This window comes from Chenopodium quinoa, unplaced genomic scaffold, assembly GCF_001683475.1.
Source record: "Chenopodium quinoa cultivar QQ74 unplaced genomic scaffold, ASM168347v1, whole genome shotgun sequence".
NCBI lineage: Eukaryota > Viridiplantae > Streptophyta > Magnoliopsida > Caryophyllales > Amaranthaceae > Chenopodium > Chenopodium quinoa.
The window spans coordinates 973,098-994,848 of record NW_018743218.1 but is presented as its reverse complement, the minus strand read 5'-3'; the positions used below and the strand labels follow the sequence as shown (position 1 = coordinate 994,848).

Sequence of the window (21,751 nt, the reverse complement as noted above, 5' to 3'; positions counted from 1 at the left end):
AAGAGGAGTCAAACTTCCTTGATTCTTGATCCAATACCAATGCACCAAAGTATATCAAGTTATATACATAGCAAAGGGCACACAAACATTTCCATGAGCGAAAATCTATACTAAAAAGAAAAGAAAATAAAAGCAATAAAACACGGGTTACTTCCCGAGAAAGGCTTGCTTAAGGTCCAAGCTTGACCGCTCTAGTAAATAATATTAGAATGAACGCAAGAGCTTATCAAACGCACTACTACACATTTCATAGGATAAACGGTAGGAAAATGACGGGAGGAGGACGTGAAACAAGATTATTGCATGCAAATGAGGTGGGAGATGCCAAAAGAAAGAAGAAAAATCAAAAGAAAAATCAAGAAAATAAGGAAAAGAAAAGGAAGAAAAAGAAAAAGAATAAAAAGGCAAAACCTCCTTAAAATCTTTTTGGGTGGCAAAATCACCCTTTTCCTCAATAATCGATGAGAGAGGGGATTGAATATCACCAATAGAAGGAGGGTCCGCAATAGGCTCTTTGTCAAAAGAAAGGAGGACATAGGATAGTAGGGGATATGGTTAAATCTTCTTGAAAAAGGGACATGGAAAAGGGAATATGAGCAATGGTATCACCTATGAACTCTCCCTCACCACCATTCCTCAAATCACCAATAAGAGCATAGAAATCAATCACAGAGTCCTCAAAAGAAGAACACTCATGATCTCCATTTCCCTCAAACATCCAACCTCCAAGAGAAACCACATCTTCCTCTCTATCACAACGATGGACAACAACTCCCTCAACATCCTCAAAGCCTAGAGTCTTAAAACCAGACATGAAAGGATGCAAATTCATTTCAAACTCATTTCTCTCCCATGAAGCATTATCAATGAACTCACTCAAAAGGTATGAGTTTTCGTTACTCCTTAATGAACACACTAGTCATAACCTCAAATGAGTCCAAATACTCATGGATCGAAGGGTCACAAACATGCAAGGTAGACTCATCAAGATAGGGAAGGGGGTTGGAATCCACAAAATCAACATTTACTTCATTCTCAACTCCTCCACCATCATCCAAGGGACCCTCAATCTCCCTTGGTTGCTCAAATTCATCATCATTATCCCCATGAATTCCTTCATCCAATATTGAAGATGGCCCACTCACATCCTCACCAAGGGAAGCTCTTAAAGGGGGAAAATAAGGGGGAGGAAGGCGCTCAAGCTCAAAAGGGGAATGAAAAGGTTCAAAATCCTCAAAAATCCTCTCATCACAAGAAAATCTCCCCTCACCTTTACACCCTTGGCCCATATCATCCTCAAAAGCACTCTCACACTCCAAGTGAGGTGCCTCGCATCCATTTCCAACAACCCTAGCACTCATCACTTGGGCAAGTCTCACTTCTCTCACTTTTTGTTCCTCTTGAAGCTCTTGGACTTGTTGGGTGAGATATTGTATTTGGGAAAGAATTTGGGCATCAATGTTATTGGGTTGAAGTTCACAATTACCATTAAAATGCATATCATCAACATTAGAACACACCTCATCACAATGAGCATAAGAGGGAAAGGGGTTAACATGCATATTTGGATCATCACAAGGCATATTAAAAGCATCAAGAGAATTCATGCAAAAATTAAAAGAATCTTGACATTGAGAGTCAAAACAAGAAACATGACATTCTCTATCATAAGAATCTCTAGCAAGCCATGTGAAGAAATTCCAAGCATCATGCATAGGCAAAAGATGGAATCTACCATTATACATATTCCCAACCATTCCCCTAGTATACTCATTCATGCCCTAATAAGCTATACCACAAGTATCACTAAGAGAACAACCATGGAAACTAAGGAAACCATCAAGTCTTTCAAAATAAGCAAAGAAGGGTTCATCATCAAATTAAGGAAAAGATAAGCATGCATTTTTTTTTTTACACAAAGCAAAGAAAAGAAAACAAAAATCAAAACTATACACAAGAACCTAGCTAATCTAATCAACACAAACTAATGAACGCATTAGTCCCCTGCAACGGCGCCAAAAAATTGATCGGGGGACAATAGGTCGTTGGTCTACTATCCTAGATCAAATTTACAATTTATATTCCTAACCAAACTATATCAAATTCACACTAGATAGTGGCAAGCTAGGTTGAACCACAAGGACTAAGTGTATTAATTTGAGGTGATTAAACTAGTAGAAAGGTTGTGAGATAGAGAGAGAAACAACTGAAACACTACTTAAAGCAATAAACAAGATATTAGGGAAAGGGGAATCCAATTCCATTAATGAATTCAATAACAAGTCGCAATTAGATGATCATGATCTCAATTATGAACGATTAACACACTCAACTCACTCCCGCACAATTAAGCATGCTAATTATGCTACTAAGCTGATTCACTCCTGCGCAACTAGCCTAGCAAAGGTATGGAAGAATCTAGACTCTCAATCAACTCACTTCCGCACAATTGATTGGAAGCACAATTAAGAACCAAGAATCAATTAGCTAAAAAGATTCTAGTCAATGTAAGCATCATCCAAACACAATAATCAAGAATCAATTGCATACTAATCACAAAAAATCACTCAATTCATCAACATAACCTTCATCCATTTCCCTAGAACAAAATCTAAGCAAGCATAATGAAGGAAAACATGGAAAACAAGGTAAAACTAGAGTTAAAGCAAGAATCAAACAAGTAAACTAATTAACTTCTCTAATCAACAATGAAATAAGCAAAAACAAGAATCAAACAAAGCAATAAAAGTGAGAGAAAGTTAGAAAAGCTCATTGAATAGATGAGAAGAGAATCCAAAAAATTGCTTCTTTAAGCTCTCAAATCTCCATTGAAATCCAAGCTTTCTCTCTCTAAAACTACTCCTAAACTAGGGAGAGAAAATCCTAATCTAACCCTAATCCTAATTAGAGGAGAGAGGAAATGTAAAACTTGTCTTAAGGAAGTCTAAGAAGTCCTCTATTTATATTACAAGAAAAGAAAGAAATCCGGAAATTAAGCTCGAAAAAGACCTAGAAACCCGCGCCCGCGGCAAGGCTTCTCCGAGGCATCTCCAGAAAGTTACAACAGCTAGGAAGAATAGAGGGCCGCGCCCGCGACACCATTAGCCACGCCCGCGTCGGCTGCGCATCCTGGCAGCGTCTTGCAGATTCAAACGACCATAACTTCTATTCTAGGAGGTCTCTTCGGGTGTGCGACCTACCGTTGGAAAGCTCTTCTACGAGCTTCAAGCTTTTGCAAGACTTTGTTTAAGGCCTCAATCCATTGTGTAGGTAAAAAGTTATGGCTGAAAGAGTGAGCAAGACTTTGTTTAAGACCTTCTACGAGCTTCAAGCTTTCTTGCCTCAAGCTTCTTAGCTTCTTTCTTAGCTTCAAGGTTCTTCTGTTGATTTTTCTTGTTTTTTCTCGGGTCATAAGCATCGAAAAAAGCATCAAGCACCTACACAAATAGACCAAGAGAGAAAAGAGTGAAAGAAAACATAGAAAAACACGTAAATCAAGCTAGAAATCGAGCAAAAGGCATATTATTCACAACTAAGGCCTAAAACCATAAACTAAGACAAATATAACTAAAACAAGACTAAAAGGAATAGAAATAACAAAGAAACACCGAAATAAACCTAAAACTAAGGGAGAAAAACGCCCTAAAATGTGTTATAAATGATACTCATCAGTTGAATACTTAGATTATGCCTACTGGCACTCCCCATTCTACCACTTCTAGATTCATTTTCCTTATTTCTCCACATAACTCATCAGCCACTATCAAAGTGTTCAATCCATGACTGGTTTTACGAGTTAGAGCGTCTGGAACTACATTTGCTTTCCCCTCATGGTATTGTATGTCTAAGTCATAATATGTCGTGTATTCTAACCATTTTCTTTGGCGTGAGTTTAAATCCCTTTGAGTGAAAATGTATTTCAAGCTCTTATGGTCTGTATAAATCCTACATTTCACTCCATACAAGTAGTGCCTCCAAATCTTTAGCGTAAATGATTGCATCTAGTTCTAAGTCATGAGAAGGGTAATTTACTTCATGAGTTTTTAATTGTCTTGATGCATATGCAATTACCTTCCCATTTGCATAAGTACACACCCTAGATCATTCTTGGATGCGTCACTGTATACATCATAAATACCATTATTGTCTAGCAGTGTAAGCACTGGCGCTGTGATCAACTTTTGTTTCAAGAGTTGGAATGCTTCCTCACACTTGTCATCCCACTCGAACTTCTCATCCTTCTTCATTAGAGAGGTCATAGGTTTAGCAATCTTCGAGAAATCTTTCACAAAACGCTTATTATACCATGCTAAACCTAAGAAACTCCTAACGTTAGACACCATTCTTCGCATAGGCCAACCTTTCACTACCTTGATCTTTGCTGGATCTACTTCTACCCCATCTTTGGACACAAAATGACCCAGAAATGTTACTTTCTCCAACCAAAACTCACATTTGGAGAACTTTGCATAAAGCTTGTTTTCCCTTAGTGTTTGCAAAATTGCCCTCAGGTGTTCTACATGTTCTTCTTTAATCTTCGAATACACTAGTATATCATCTATGAACAGTACCACAAACTTGTCCATAAATGGATGAAACACCGTATTCATCAAGTCCATAAAGATTCTGAAGCATTCACCAATCTAAAAGGCATTATTGTGAACTCATAATGTCCATATCTTGTTTTAAATGTAGTCTTGGGAATATCTTCATCTGCAATCCTAAGTTGATGGTAACCAGACCTTAAATCAATCTTAGAAAACATAGTTCCGCCTCTTAACTGGTCAAATAGGTCATCAATCCTTGGTAATGGGTACTTGATCTTTATGGTGACCTTATTCAACTCCCTATAATCAATACATAACCTCATACTTCCATCTTTCTTCTTCACAAATAAAACTAGCGCTCCCTAAGGTAATGTACTTGGTCTTATGTATCCCTTGTCTAATAAATCTTGCAATTGTTCCTTTAACTCACTCATCTCTACAGGTGCCATTCGATGTGGTGCCTTTGAAATTGGTGTTGTTCCTGGAACTAGCTCTATTGTGAAATCAATTTCCCTTTTAAGTGGCATTCCAGGAATCTCTTCTGGAAACACATCCAGAAACTCATTTACTACTTCTAATCCTCAGGCTTAGTTGTCTCTTCATGCTCCATATTCCTCACACTACAAAAATACACTAAATGCCCCTTCTTGATATATTTCCCTACTTGTTTCGATTGGGATCCTTGGAGAAACATTCATATTCCTTGTGTCCTAACTTGTTGCAAGCACGACATGTAACCAAATTTCCATCACAATTATTACCAGGGTGATCGTTCTTACACATCTTGCAGTAGAAATGCCTTGCTCCCCTGTTATTTCCCTAGGTAGAGTTCCTAGCTCCACCATTAAAGTTTCGTCCTCCGTGACGATTGTTGCCTTGGAAATTATTGTTGTTGTGGAAGTTCTTGTTATTATGGTGGTACTTCTATTTCTTGAAGTTGTTTTGGTTGCCTTGCGGGTTTCTAGAGTCCTGTCCCATCTCTTTTTTTCTTTTCCTTCCCTTCTATCTCAGCTATCTCTTTCTTTTTCTTTAATTTTAAGGCGTATAGGTGTGCAGCTCTCCCATACACTTCATCTAAGGTTTCAAATACTTGCCCACACAGTTTAAACTGCAAATCGGTAGTCAGTCCACTCTCAAACTTCGTAGCCTTAGATTCTTTTGTAGATACAGACTCTTTAGCAAATCATGACAGCTCAATAAACTTGGTGTAGTATATAGTGACCGACATATTTCCCATTGCAAGATTAGAAAATTCCTCAGCTTTTTGTTTCTGTAAGAAGCTAGGGTAAAACTTGTCCCTAACCTTCCCTTGAAACATAGTCCAGTTGAATCCAAGTAATGCCTTAATGGTAGCTTCATTTTGCTGCCACCAAAGGTCAGCTTCACCCCTGAGGTAATAGGTAGCACAACTTACTTTTGAGTTCTCTGGACACCTTACTGCCCCGAACAATTTCTCAAACTCCCTCAACAAATTTTCTAGTATAGTTGGATCAGGCTCTCCTTGATAGGTTGGTGGCTTGCTCTGCGCCACCTTCTTAAATAGCTCTCCTTGAGCATCTAGATTATTGGTTGAGTTCCTTGCTAACTGTTGGGCAACAGCTGCCAACTGCCTCACAACTTCACTTAGCTCTCCTCCATCGTTGTTGTTACCACTCCCTCCTGCCATCCTTCTTCTCCTGAATTAAAACAAGAGGTCTTTATTAAACACGGTCTTAGCTAGCTCTCAAGTTAGACACCCATCTAACTAACTCACACCCTTAAGATATACACATTAAATTTTAAGCTAACAAATTGGGATTGCAAAAGTTAAAATTCCTAAAATTTGTAGCTTTGTCAACCAAATATTGATTGCTAACCAACCACACATTTAATAAAGCATCACATTAATAAATAAAAATAATTCCCATGGGTTCTCAGAGTTTAGAAATGAATTATTGGAATATTTTTTAGTAAGAAATGGCTTATTGGAGTAGTGATACGAAATGAATGATTTGGGAACAAAATGAATGTTTTGTCAATAAAATGAATGTTTTGTCAATAAAATGAATTAATTGACAAGGAAATAAATGATATTTTATTGTTGAGTAAGAAAATGAATGGAATACTGAAATAAAATGAGTTTAAATAACTTATGCAACTACATAAGCTTACTAACTCATCGTGGACATGCCACTTTATTACTTCATTGAAACTGGAATAATTAAAATGCGGAAACGAATCTAAGAATCCTAACATAAATGAAACTACAAAATCTAGTTCTTTTGAACATTATCCTTCTTTATGGTAGATTGTGTGTAGCTTCCAGGATCGAATTCAGGGTCATCTTCTTCCTCCATTGGTTCAGGTGACTCTGGTTCTTGCTCTACTTGGACAAACTCTTCATCTTCCTCATCATCAGATTAAATATCAATTATAATTAGAGTTGGAGGTGGATTTGGGTTTGGAATCTCCAAAATGGAACTATCAACAGTATGGTTACTCTCATCCATCATCTCTCCTTCTTCCTGCCCTCCATCTGACCCTGCTTGATTACCCTGAGTGGGAGAAGAACTTCCTGACTGATGACTAGTGGAAGGGGAATTATTCCTTGACGGATTATTATAGTAGTAGTTGGGATATGGAATGTGTAAGTTCTGGCAATGATCTTTCTCAACTCTAACGAGGTAAGAAATTAAGTATTTGTGGTTAGGGTACCACTGTCCATAGAAATTTTAATATTTAGAGTAGTTTCGGATGTCCTAAGGTAAATAGAAATCAGAAAATTTTGCTTTGATAGAAAGATATGGGGGTTCCTCTGGAAGACAGTGAATAATCATAGTAGAAACACGATCAGGAAGATCATAGTGCTTGTCTCCTAAGACATCGCTCATATAAGAACAATAAAATTGGATTTTCTTGACATAGTCAAACGGATGTTCATAGTCTTTATTAATTAGAGTACCAATTTGGGAATGTTTGCTAGGAAGAACTGGCATCCTATAAAGGAAAAGGTTTAGACAAGAATTCCCTTCTCAAGAAAATAAAAACAATACAGTTCTTGCATGAATTAGGTTCAATGTTCAATAAAACAATTTCACCTATTTCTAATCATATAATCACATGCTTTCAATTAATCAATTCACATGATCAAACATCACAACCTAAAGTATTAACGCATACAAGAACATGATTGTTTCTAACTTATATGCCAAAATTCACTCCTACCCAAGCTCACCAACATGCCTTTAAAAGCTTTTAACACATAATACTTACCTCAATTCTTGCTTTACTACAAAGCAAGCAAACTAAAAATATTTTTGACTCCTCTTTTAAAATTAATTTTCGAAAATAAGCCCCAAAAATGCCAAAATATTCAGCCAAATTAAAAAAAATAAAAATTCGGACACCCAAATTAAAAAAAAAACCAAAAATTCGGATGTTCCTTTAAAAAAACAATTCGGATTTTTCAAAATAAACAAATAAAAAAAATAAAAAAATTCAGACCTCTGTAAAAAAAAAAAAATTTCGGTTTCCAAACATTAAAATAAGTGAAAATAACCCTCTTTTAAAATACTTAATTAAATAAGCACTTGGCCAAGTTTAAAACAAAACACTTTATAACTCGTTTTTGGCTTTAGTGGTAATAAAAATTTTAACCAAAACTCCTAGATACCACTTTGTAACACCCTAAAAATTCTTTTTCTTTAAAAAACCCATTTTGCCCTTTTTAAAACACAAAATAGGAAAATCTAAGACATTACTGCCACCGTGAAAACGGCTAAGGCAAATATTAAAGACACACAGCGGAAGACTATCTTTAAAACCATTTAAAAACAAGTCAACTTAAAAGTCAAACCAAACGAAAGTAAAGCCAAACAAAGTCAAACGAAGTCAACCTACAACTTGGAACCATTGTAGGCCCTTAAAACCAAACAATACTGAAAACCTTTGCGTTAGTCTCATGAGCATAATAAAATAAATAATATTCAAAGCAATTAAAAACACATCATATTCCTATGGAAACTAAGCATGATTCGCTCTTCACTCATGCCCATCATGAAAATGCTTCATCACCTGAAAAGCTTCTCTCTACTTGTCCCCACTACTCGCCATTAGAAATGGGTCGTCGTAGGGCCAAGGTAAAAACAAGGCCAAACAAACATACAACTCATAATCAGCAATGATGTGTACATAAGCGTAATAAAAACACACTAACATGCTTCCATCCTGTCAACACACAACTTACCTTGTTGCACCCGTTTACAAGCATACAACATACAAAACGACCAACCAATAAATAAAGGAATTGCTTATTTTATTTGATTACGCATCGAACGGGTTTCCCACCAAATCCCTGCCTTTAATAAATTGAGGTAAACTACACCAAGAGCTAACTGGGTAGGCAAATGTCACATGAAGTGACTGAACGTCCTGCGCATAAAATAAATAAAAAGGAAAATACAACGTCCTATACTCCCAATAGAAGTCATGGTTAAATATAAAACCCCATAAATCCTCCCATATGTTCATATCCAAGGTACATACGTTCCAAGAGTTTTGGTGCGTAATCTCTTTCACTTTATGTTGTTTACATATTATTCAACATGGTGATGACTCTTAAACCATAACATAATCAAACATTATAGTTAAACAAGCAATCAATCATACCCTCTTAATTCTTGAATAATTAGTGACCATATAAATTTAATTGTTGAACCCTTTTTAATCTACCTCGGTGTCAATGACACCTTGAATGCATAATGCACCGCAAATCCTATCCCTCGGTGTTAGAAACACCTTAAGTGCGCATAGGCACCGCAATATAATTTATTCGTGTGTACTACGACACTTAAATAGCTCCTTCCTCATGCTTATAGCATCAATAAAAATTATATGAACCATAATAAAATTCCTTTTCAATATTCCAAACCAAATTAAACACTGAGTTTGATTGAACATGCTCTCAATCATGCCAAGAATAAAAGTGTGGTTCATATTCAACATGCCAACATAATTAATTCCAATCATCAATACATCACAAATAATTCATACATCACAAATCATTTACCAACAACAATTCAATCAACAAATTCCAACCAACACCTATCATGATACTACTTGGAATTCATTAATCAAAGCCTAGCATGCTCTACATATTCAAACAATTACCTAGTACGCGAACGTACCATGAATACGATCTCATAATCGCCACGACTAAATAAAATCACTCACTTGGAAATCTCTTACAACCCAAAATTACAAAGAGGCATTAACACCTATTCCACAAATTTCCAGCAATATATACACTCTTTAATCACTCATAAACCCTCTAAAACAAGCCGAAATTTAATTTAAAACCCGTACTTTTGTTTCGAATTAATGGGTAATTAAAAATCCTTGCAAGAAACATAATTATAGCTTATGTATAAAAATTCCAACTTTATTAAATCATTTTAAATTGTTTTAGCTGTATTTTAAAACACCCATTTCAATAATTTAAATCACCCATAAACAATTTCCATCAATATTCATAAACTTAGAAACCTAGGGTTTATAATTTAGGGCTTTTAAATTCAAAACCAAATCTGAAAATTTATTTAAAAAATACTTATCATTAAACTTCATAAAATCATCACAAAACCCAAAAACAATATTTTGATTAAGGGTAGATTTAATTAAAAATCAAAAAGACTAATTTTTTTATATACAAAATACACGCATGGACAAGGGGGAAAGGGAGGGTGGCTGGCGCCACCTCTCACGGCTGCTACTGCTGCCGGCCCTGTGCTTGCGGCGTTGGCCGGCTGTGCTGGTGGTGGCAGCCGGCCACGGTGATGTGTGAAATAAATTTTAAAATTAAAATAAAGGGGAAGGGGAAAAGTTAAGGGGAAGAGAAAATAAGAGAGAGAAAGAGAGATACCTTGGGGTATACTCCACCTTGGGGGTGCAAGATACGCGTTTCTAACTCCTTTATTTGTAGAACTGACGTTTTCTGCAAGTATCGGCGTTAAAAAGAATGGTCTAGGATCGCAGAACCATCTGAATCATTCCCCTATCGATTTACTTTGACTTTTGTTTTTAAAACTTATTTTTCTCCAAACTTAGTCAAAGGGGGGCTTCTGTAGACATCTAATTGTGTCTCCCAAAAAACCAAACCCAGTGGTGAGTACCTTTCACGTTTTTGATTATCGAGTTAGGTGAAGAGTTGAAGAGTCTCGTGAATTTCCCTTTAGCCTTGACAATTTCTAAACTTTCCTAAAATATTTTAATCCAAAATCATTCATTTCGTGTCTTTAAACATAAAATCATTCATTTCGTGTCCTTAAAATCATCCATTTCGTCCAATTCATAAAAATAGCCAAATCAGATTATTTTGGTCCACAATCCTACTCCAATTATTGAAAATTTGGATGGGTCTTGAAAAGAGTTTTCCAACGATATATTATAAGCCCAAATCCGAAGTATGACGAATAAGTAATGGCCAAAATACTAAATTGAGCCCAAACCGAGCCTAGTTTCCCTTACCTATGATCCAATGATCATGTGAGGGTCCAAATACCTTAATCCCAATCCTAAACCAATTAGGTTTCATTAGGAAATTCTAGAAGTCTCTAGAAGGTTCTAATCTATCCTTTTGAAAAGATAAAGATCAAAGAGTTTGAGATTGAATAAAACTTCTCTTTTGATAATCCTAATCCCGTTCAAATTTAAAGACATTTGGATATGATTTTCGTGCCTCATAATTTTTATCCAAATTTTGGACGGTTGGATAGCCCTTGAAATTATCTTTCCATTGATATATCATAGTCCCAATTCCGAGCTATAACGAAAAAGATATTAGTTTGGATTGAGTGATTTTGACGTCGTTTTGGGAATGGATTGGTTGAGCAAGTACAGTGCAGAGATTAGTTGTCGATCGCAGAAATTAAAATGTGTATAGACAATCATGATTTAGTAACATATTGGATGCATGGTGAAACCAAGTGCCCAAGGATCATATCTGTGCTAAAATTGGCAAAGTATATTAAGAAGGGGCATCCAGTGTATTTTTGTAGTGTGAGGAATATGGAACACAAAGAGACAACTACGCCTGAGGATATAGAAGTGGTAGGTGAATTTCTTGATGCGTTTCTAGAAGAGATTCCTGAATTGCCACCCAAAAGGGCAATTAATTTTACAATAGAGCTAGTTTCAGGAACACCAATTTCCAAGGCACCTTACCGGATTGCACCTGCAGAAATGAGTGAATTAAAGAAGAAATTGCAGGATTTGCTAGAAAAGGGATATATAAGACCAAGTGCATTGCCTTTGGGTGCGCCAGTGTTATTTGTGAAGAAGAAAGATGGGAGTATGAGGTTAAGTATTGATTATAGAGAGTCGAGTTTAGAATTCGACGAGACAGGAAATCAAGCAAGCGACAAGTTCGAGCTAGGCCATAGCCTCGCATTGGCCTAGCCATACGAGTGCTAAGCTAGGCTAAGCTACCAAGCGAGATCCACACATGCATGTGCGTGTGCCAAGACAGTAGTTCCCCTCGTACCAAGCAAGCTCACAACTATTTCAGGTCCAGCCTCCATGTTCTCATCTTCCACTTCATGATCAGAAGACCAGCCATGTGACTCTGACCGAACACCTTCATCATCCCCAACCACCGTGGATTCATCCCCAACAAACTCGGCCACACACCCAGCCTCTGCAATCAGTGGATGAACCGATATATTTTGAACCACACGGTCTAGGTCATCGTCACCAGAAGCAGCCTCTTCCCTACCAACTACGTTTGCACCTTCTTCCAGTTGTTCCTTCCCCAACAAACAACTACCGAAAGCCTCTTCTTCCTGCACAACAACATCCTTCTCCGTTTGCTTACCCCTCTCCATTGGCTCCCCCTTACTCAGTCTTCGTGCATTTGCTACGTCAACACACTGCGACATTAGCATGTGCATTGTCTTCATAACGCTAGCTAATTTCAAATCTATCACAGCCACCACCTTCGGAGTAATTCTATCCAACACCTTTAGGAAAGCATAAATACAAAACATAAACAACTGCCATACCACTTATCACTTATTTTATATAAATTACAGAACTACATATGAAACTATCATTGACTTGCATTATACCTGCTGCGTAATTTTTTCCGCGCCTACCTCCTGCGTAATTCTATCCAACACCTTCAAGAAAGACTAAATACAAAATATAAACATCTTGAAAGGAATGGTGTCCTTCCAACAAGTGTATTCTTCCAATAGAGGGTTTAGAATTATTACAGAGCTAATTCTTCAGTAAGGTCAAGTGATCGGAATGCCTAGGTGGAGGCCGCTTCCGATCAGTAATATCGAGGTACAATTGATATTACAGCTTAATCTTAACTGAACCCTTCGGGTCGAACCCAATCGAATCACCGATCCGAGACGACGAATTAATCCAAAAGGATTTAATGAGTCGACAAATTTTTACGAATACAGACGTCGAAAATCGAGCCTAGGGCATCGAGACTGAACGTCGCAAAATCACAAGCAACAAGTATGAGCGTAGCCGTAGCTAGGTTAGGCTAGCTCATTGCAAGCCTAGGCGCACCATGTGTGTGCTAGGCACACTATGGTGTGCTAGGCACTATCGCAGCCTAGGCGTGCCCTGACAGCCCATCGCAAGCTAGCAACATGCTAGCATGGGTGCCTAGGTGCGGATGGAAGCTATCGCAAGCCCCACAAGCACCAGGCAACCCATCGCAGCTAGCAGCGTGCTAGCCTGGTTGCCTGGGTGCGCATGGGCACTATCGCAGCCCCCTAGCACCACGCCCAACACCATCGCAGTGCTAGGCATATGTGAGCATGTGCGAGTGGTGCTGCGTGAATAGGTGCCATGCGTATGCTGGTCATGGCTATGCTAGCTGTGCGAGAGCCACGCATGCATGTGCGTGTGCCTATGATAGCAAGGCAGCAGCACCACACATGCGTGTGCGTGTGCCTACAATAGCATGGCAGCAGCACCCAGCACAAGGCGTGGCTCGCTAGCAGCACGTAAGTGCTGGGTTGGGTGATGCGTGGTGCGCCAGCCAGGCATGCTAGGTGGTTGTGCATGCAGGCAGTACCAGGTGGCAGCTAGCCTAGCTGCCTTGTAAGTGGCGGTTTAAGGAGAAGTGGGGACCAAAGCCACCAAGCTTCCCTTGGGGAGCAAGGCAATGGTCCCCCCCCATGAGATATGGTCCTCACCTAACCCGTCCTCTCCTTTTGCCACTTGTTGCCTTGTGATTGATTTTGCCTAATTATTTATTTTGGAATTGAATAAATTATTGCAATTGCACATGATCCCACATTGATCATGAAAAGGGGTTTTAAGTCCCCATTCTCTATAAATACCCACTTGGTTGAGATTTTGAGAATACAACCTTGAGTGGAATTAAAAAGGCAACTCTAAGAAAAGAGTAAACCTTTGATTCGTAAAACTCATAGTTATTTTGTCCGGGTCTTGACTAACCTTCAAGACTTAGGACGCTTGGGTCGGGTCGAGGGTACGATCTGTCGGAGATCTCGTCTTTTCGGGATTTTGAAGTAAGAGCTCTTTGGGAGCGAAGCACGCGCAAAGGTATAATTCTTGTTCTTAATCTTGTTTGATTAAGTTTATTATGCTTGTTTAATTGCTTTAATTAAGGGGCGGGTCTTGGTGGGTTTCCTTCCGCGTAGTGTCGGGTCACTACGAAACCCTACAGCGGTATCGGAGCCACGCTCCTTTTAATTTTTGCAATTATTTTTAATTAAGGTGTTTTAAAAGAATATAATTTTCTGGTTCATGTTCATCTAATTAGATTAGATGCTCATTTTAATTAATTTTGAAACTCGTTTTTATTTTCGATTTGGCTGTCGAACCCAGATTTTGGCTCAAAAATAATGATTTTTGGGTGGAATCGACATTCTGGAACTGTTTCATCCCTTTCTAGGGTTTTTCGTTTTCCAACGAAAATTTTAATTTTTTTTAAGCCTTGATTAATGGAGTGTTTATCCTTATCACTAATCTACTAGTTTTAAAAAATCCTTGAGCATAATAATGGAGTGTTTATTAGTGCTTAAGTTGATGTACCAATTTATCACATAAACTTGTTTTTCACAAATTTTGCAAATAAATTGCAATAAGGTGTGAAAACTTGTTATGATTTTGTAATTTAAGTTCCCAAATAATGTTAAATTTCTAATCTTAAAGGTTTAAATGATTGGAACCCTAACCCTAAATTCCATGTTGAACAAAGTTTGAATTTTTTCATGTTTGGTTGATTAAAATCCATTAAGTTCAATTACTTATGAGTAAAATTTGATTAGTCTTCGTATTGGAAGATGTAATCTTGGTATTTTACACGAGTATGCAAGTTGGAAAATTTTTATCATTGGATGGTTAATTCATTTTTCCAACTCCGATTTGTCAAATCCATTGTTAATTTGCATATTGGCAAGATTAATTTTGGATATAGCTCATTTTATTTTAAGCATAAATTTTGACCTAATTTTTGTTCAAAATTAAAATTTTGGATAAATTTAGGCTTGTGCACTAATAAAATAAATTTTATTTAAGTTAGACTTTATTTTATTTTATTTTATTTTCCCTCAAAATAATTCTAAAATGTAATTTGGAATTAATTATTGTCACACACAAATCGGAATTAAAATTACGAGTAAAATGCACACAAAACGAAGCAAAACCGCAAGCGTCACCAAGGCTAGTCGGGCTGCCTGTGGTGCGCATATGGCTGTGCATCGTTTGGTGCGTGGCTGTGTGGCGAGGGATGCTACGGCTTGGCTTGGGCAGTGGCCTTGGCGTCTGCCTGCTGGCTGCTTGGAGGCGCTGCTGGGCAGCGTGGTAGCAAGCACCAGCCAGCCCCCACTTGCTGCCAGGCGCCAGCAAGCGTGGTGCTGGCCAGCGTAGTGTGCTGTGCTGGGCGCAGCATGCTAGCACCAAGTGCCAGCCCAGCCTCTTCAGTGGTGCTACTGCATATGTAGCGTGAGCTGCTGATGGGCTTGTGCTACTGCTGGGCAGCGAGGCAGCAAGCCCAAGCCAACCAGCCAGCACACACTGCCTTAGCAGCCATGGTGCGCCATGCATCATAGGCTAGGGCCATGGTGCGCACCCACCAAGAGTTGTGTTGGGTGGTTTTGCTTAACATTTGAGCTATGATTTTTGCATTATCCCGTATTTAAAATATTTTTGGTAATTATTTTAACGAGGCTAAAAACCTCGATTTTCGATTTTGCAAAATTTTGACAAATTATGGGTTATGCTGACTTAATTAATCGGATTAATTAAGTACAGATGCAGAATTTAGTGGGAGCTTAATTAAGTGCGTTAGCATTTTGCGTTTAGAAATAATGGATTAAACCACTTTGACTAGTTTTAATTAGGCGCGTTAATTGGATTAACCACCTAAGTTAGTTACTAGTTTTGCGTGTTTAATTATGTATTTCGTAAAATTGCATGGGCCATTCACAAATAGTGAATGGGTGAATGGAAGATTGTTTTCAAAACAGGTTCTTTGAAAATGGCAACTAGTGGGGCCCGACTAGGATAGAAAATACGGACTGCGTTCCGTTATGTATTTTTGTAAATCTAAATACGGTCTGCGAACCGTTAAGTATTTTTGTACTATTAGATTAATCTTAGTCGTTCTAGCTAGCTTCTTTTATTTCATTTTGGCCAAGATGTCTCAAGACGGCGTTTCGACGAAGACGAGCCAAGATGAAGACCCATGGAAATTGAAGATTTCAAGGGGTCATGCTAGTTGCCAAATGCATCTATTTTATGCTTTATATATATTGTGATTATTTATATATTTGAATGTTAGATGCATGTCTAGGATTTCAAATGTTGCGGTGATTAGTTAAGTTCACTTAAATCAACTGACATAGAAACCCTAGGTCCCTTAATAATATTGAGCTAAAATTTGCCGTTCCAAGAACAACACTTACCGAACTAATGCGCGTACGTGATGGACTACGCCAAAGTGAGACATCACTACTTCCCTAGAAACGTAAGGTATACTAGGTATACAAGTTGTCTTGGTTAAGCTCAACGATATCAGTAAGGAGTCCTTAGATGTCGTGGCAATGGAGATAAAATGTCACGGAAGCATTAGATGCGACGTTTTATCGAACCAAGAGTAGCTTGGAGCTATTAGCAGTTGGATTGCTTACCCTAAGATATTAAGTGTTAAGACAAGCCAAAGCATGCTTAATCACTTTTTGAATTTTGGGATCTTGGAATCGTTTTATTCTCGCCTAAAAGGGACATTTATTTTAATGCGTGGATAAAACGCATAATAAGATTGAAAGTTTACATGCATGCTTAGAATTTCAAACTTATTATGATCTTGATAAATGGTTAAACTTTGCACTTATATTTGTAGAATTCGTAATCAAATTATATTGTTTCCATTGATTGGTAAAAGAAATCTTTCGAGAATGGTTCTCAAAGAAAGAAAAGGCATTTCTAAGATACAACTTCTCATAAACGACTAAAGTCAGAAAGGACGGTTGGATATCATGTTTTCAAAATACTTGGTACTTTTGATAAACATGAAATATTGAGTTGAAAAAAACTCAAAATTGTCAATAGTTGACAACCAACATATCTTTTCGCTTCATACACAAATGAGTAGGACTCATTGATGTAGCAATTCAAGTACGAATTGAAGGAAAAGATGGAACTTTGTTTCACGGCGCATTAGATGCTTAATTATGCCTAACAAAGTATAAAAGTTGAGGAACTTAAAGAAATTATCCTTAAGTTTATGAGATGATGTACTATAAGAAATATAGGAAACAAGGAACAAAGAAAAGAATGAGATTTCTTTTCTACCCTTGAGTTCATGTTATTATGTTCAACTTAGCAACTCGTTATCTTCACAAGTATTGGATACTACTTGAGTGTTCCACTTTGAAAGTGACCTCAAACCGTTGAAGACAAGCTAAGTTATTGACTTACAAGCTTAGAATGAAGCAAGTAATGCTACATCAGTTGTAAGGTCACTTGTTTTGTTTAAAGTCCTTTTAAGCCAAGGCTGGAACAAATAATGGTTATTGTGTTCCATAATCAGCAAACGATCCGTTTACACACGGAAAGACTCACATTCAATAAAAGAGCAATAGTTACGGGATTTTTTTTGAATGGCATGGTTGTCTAACCCATGAGTCAAGAATGCTTGATTATAAACAAACATTTCCTTGACATGAAAACTCAAAAGTTCAAATCATGGACATGATTTGTGTTCCAAACATCTTTAGCAATGTCACACCAACAAGAACATACTCAAGGCTCTATTAGATAGACTCTTGATAGTTGATCGATTCGGAATCGTTCTAAGACAAGAAAGTCTTACTTGTTGAAATAGACAAACAAAGGAGTTATTGTGCTTGGTATAGACAATTGACTCCGAAAGCTAAAAGGAATTCATTACTTCAATGTCTCATAATAATTTGCAAGAATATGGCTATATTCATCAAATGTGAGCAAACTGGACCTCGAATAGCTCAAATGTTCAGTAAAGTATAGAATCGACTAGGCAAGATATCAAAACATCTAGATTAGATCAAAGTGATGTTTGCTTGAGCCAAGTGTGATCATATCAAACTTATGAAATTGAAATTTCATAAAGAGCTCCAAAAGAACATAGTGTATCTTGACGGAGAACTCGATGCCATTTTGAAATGACCCGAATGATGATGGATCACATCCCTTCCTATAAAATTCTTAAGATTTTCACTAATAATTAAATGTTACACTAAACAAAAGTGTCGAAGCTAAGAAAGGACACCATATTCAGTTATGGATAGAAATAGTTTCTAGCGTCTTTTCAAGTATATGTCTAGGGCTCTTAGCTCAGTGGGAGTTCATTGACTCAGTGGGAGCCAAATGGCTCAATAAGGGCTAAGATAGCTCGAGAAAGAGCTAACTTTTGTTTCACTACGAACTTTTACCCAAAGACGATATACATGTCTCTTTGTAAGTATTCAAGTGAGACTACGGGCATTTCCTCCACAACCTAATTGAGAACATATTATTTGTTGCTCTAAGTGGTGTCTTTCTGGAAAGTAACGCCTTTCAAAAATGACAAGTCGGAGGAAAATCCAACTCGGACGAAGTTCGAGAGGACGAGCAACAATGTCAACCTGATAAAACTAACAATTAAAATGCTTTAGAAGCAGTTGATAAGATTGGTCAGAATCAAACATACAATGTAAATGCTCAACTCGGACGAAGTTCGAGAGGACGAGCATCAATGTCAACCTGATAAAACTGACAATCAAAATGCTTTAGAAGCAGTTGATAAGATTGGTCAGAATCAAACAGACAATGTAAATGCTCAACCTATTATCCCCTATAGGTATAGAATTCACCAAAGGCTTGGATTGAATCCTATAAATTTCTATCAAGTTAGAAATAAACCTAAGACTTACAGACATATTATTCACCATTGGATGGTGAAGGAATAATTGTCTTGTAAATTAGCTACGACAAATCCGAATTCCGAATAATGGTTAAAGGCCATAAAATCCAAAATAGACTCCATGTTTGTAAATCATGTTTAGAACTTGATTTATTTGCGTGAAGGGTGACATACCCATTAGTCGCAAATAAGTTTTTCAAGGAGAAAACTAACAAATGTGGAAATGCACAAGCATACAAAGCTAGATTGGTTGAAAAGGATACAATTAATTCACGGTGTTGATTTTAATAAAAACCTATTCACCAATTGGAACGCTAAAATCTTTTCGTGATTGTACTAGCAAAATTGCGCATATGAAATATGGCTAAATACAAAACTGCCTTCCTAAAATTGGATTTTGGAAGAGACTATGGAAATAGTCTAAGGGTTTTGTAAATCTAAATAATGCTAGATTTGAAAGCAAGCTCAAGAAATCCATTATGGGATTAAATGAAGCATTGCATGAAGGAATTGGAATATGTATTCCCATAAAGCCAATAAAAGGTTTGGCTAATGAAGAATCATAGAAATTCTTATAAACAAGAAGTTTAGTGGGAGCAAGTGTCAATCTTGTATGGTCCAAACAAGAAGTTTGTGAACTCTATTGTGCAATGACTTTCAAATACTAAATGCTTAGGTTTGAAAGGATTTTCGACAATGGACCAAGCAAAAAGCGATACTTAGTACATAGTGGGAATTAAGATCTATTGGATAGACTTAATGAAAGGTTTAAACGAGTAAGGAAATTTACCGTGTTAACACATGAAAGACTTGAAAAGGCTTTCGACCCATATGTATAAAGCTAAGTAAATGTTTGAACTAAGTATAAGTTGGGAAAATACTAAGTCAAACAAGAAAGACTCTGGTAGAGACTTTCAACCATGTTACATAGCAAACGATTTAGCAAGACTCGGTGAAACTGGATGAGCTAAAAGTTACATGGATGGAATCACATTGGGAATAGTTCTGCAATTAAAACCATCATATACGCTATGATGTGGAATCGCCATAAACTTACATGCTTAAAGAATGAAAAGTATAAAATACCAATCAATCTAAATCTAAGTGATGAATCATTAGATTATGGTCAAGAAAATCCAAAGTACTTTGATAAGTGAAAGGGGATGAGTTCTTGACGCATAGAAACAATTGTAATTTGAGAAATTGATGTTGCAAGCACATACTTAGCAAGGATTAGATCCTTAATAAGGAAGCCGCTTATAAGCACGAAATAGAATGTGCCGTGGCTTGAGAATGGTAACATGGATGTGAATCCATGTATAATGTGCGGAAATTAAAGGTAAATTTCCATAATCACAAGTGATTAGGGCCTCCCAAATCTTTGTGAGCCGTTCAGAATAAAATCCGAGCAAAGCAACGTCAGAATGTCTAATGAAATATACGTTGAGAATATTTCTGCCTGGATGGCAATAATGAGAAAGTGTTCAATGGAAAGTTCGTTGTCGAACGTTGATTGTAGATTGTCAAGTTGAAATATCTCAAGTCATGAAAATGAGTGGGAGCCATCAGTAGGACAATAAATCCTAAATCACATATGATCCATAACACTCTCAAAATCTTACTATCTTATTATTCGATAATGAAGATGCTAAGATTTGCAAAGTAATAGTTGCTAAACCTATGCAATAAGTGAACAACAACATTCGCAATTGCATAAAAGAAATCAAGCATATTAAGTAAGGGTGTGATTTCTATAAATGTTTAATGAAGAGTATTACTCTTGAAACATTTGAAGAAAGCCATTTGTCATAAGATGAAACATTAAAGAGTTTCATGGAGGAATTAAATTTTACTAATAAAATTCCACAAACTATTTGATTATGGTTTAGAATCAAATAATGAGTCCATTCGATTTGTGAAAATATTCCAAATAGGGTATCAAGACCATGTCTTGGATAAAGAAACACCTGTTAAGTGAACATTGAATATTAAATCGAAAATTGTCCCTAATCGAGGTCATCTAACAGATGGACGATTGATGACCGCCATAGATTAGTGTGTAGTATGATTTACAGCACCGTTTCTTGTGCTGCGAGGACGTGACGGTCATAAATCATTTGCACAGGTACAGTCTGGAACTGTACTGGATAAGACCTATGAGAGTACCTTAAGAAAATTTAAATTTTGTCATAAGTACATTTCTCATTATGACTATCGGAACTTGTTTCCTCCGACCATGAGTACTGTGAAGTTTTCTTGTCTGAGTACTAGACTCTTTGATGTTTCCAAACGTCTGCCGTAACTGGGGATTATAACGGGAACACTCAGGAGACTATGTCCTCTTAGTAAGAAGAACGTACAATACAAGACTGGGATTGTCCCCCTACTAACAATAGGGAAAATGTTTTGTTATTTACAAGGCCGCTCAAAGAGCGAGACTGTGAAAATGCATGGCCGTGCTCGGATGAATTTTAGAAATCATCTGCTTATTGGCAGTCAAACTCGGAGATCGAGAAACACTTCTGAACGTAATAAGGATGACAAAGAATCTTACCTTATAGTTCACGAAGAAACATTAAGTGACATAGGAAATGAGCTATACACTGTATGCACACTTGTCCGGAAGGACAAGTGGGAGATTGAAAGGAATGGTGTCCTTCCAACAAGTGTATTCTTCCGATAGAGGGTTCAGAATTATTACAGAGTTAATTCTTCAGTAAGGTCAAGTGATCGGAATGCCTAGGTGGAGGCCGCTTTCGATCAGTAATATTGAGATACAATTGATATTACAACT

The 21,751-nt window shown here is 37.2% G+C and overlaps 2 protein-coding genes across 2 annotated transcripts; both read right to left on the bottom strand.

Moving 5' to 3' along the window:
- Positions 1–4,067: 4,067 nt before the first annotated feature.
- Positions 4,068–4,619, bottom strand: LOC110734768 (uncharacterized mitochondrial protein AtMg00860-like). The gene has a single exon (XM_021914917.1). It carries the CDS (start codon positions 4,617–4,619, stop codon positions 4,068–4,070), a length of 552 nt encoding a protein of 183 aa, XP_021770609.1.
- A 1,111-nt stretch (positions 4,620–5,730) lies between these two features.
- Positions 5,731–6,213, bottom strand: LOC110734767. The gene has a single exon (XM_021914916.1). It carries the CDS (start codon positions 6,211–6,213, stop codon positions 5,731–5,733), a length of 483 nt encoding a protein of 160 aa, XP_021770608.1.
- Positions 6,214–21,751: the final 15,538 nt, after the last annotated feature.

Bases quoted from the DNA above. Each gene is read 5' to 3' on its own strand.
- LOC110734768 (XM_021914917.1), bottom strand. From the start codon at position 4,619: ATGGACTTGATGAATACGGTGTTTCATCCATTTATGGACAAGTTTGTG.
- LOC110734767 (XM_021914916.1), bottom strand. From the start codon at position 6,213: ATGGCAGGAGGGAGTGGTAACAACAACGATGGAGGAGAGCTAAGTGAA.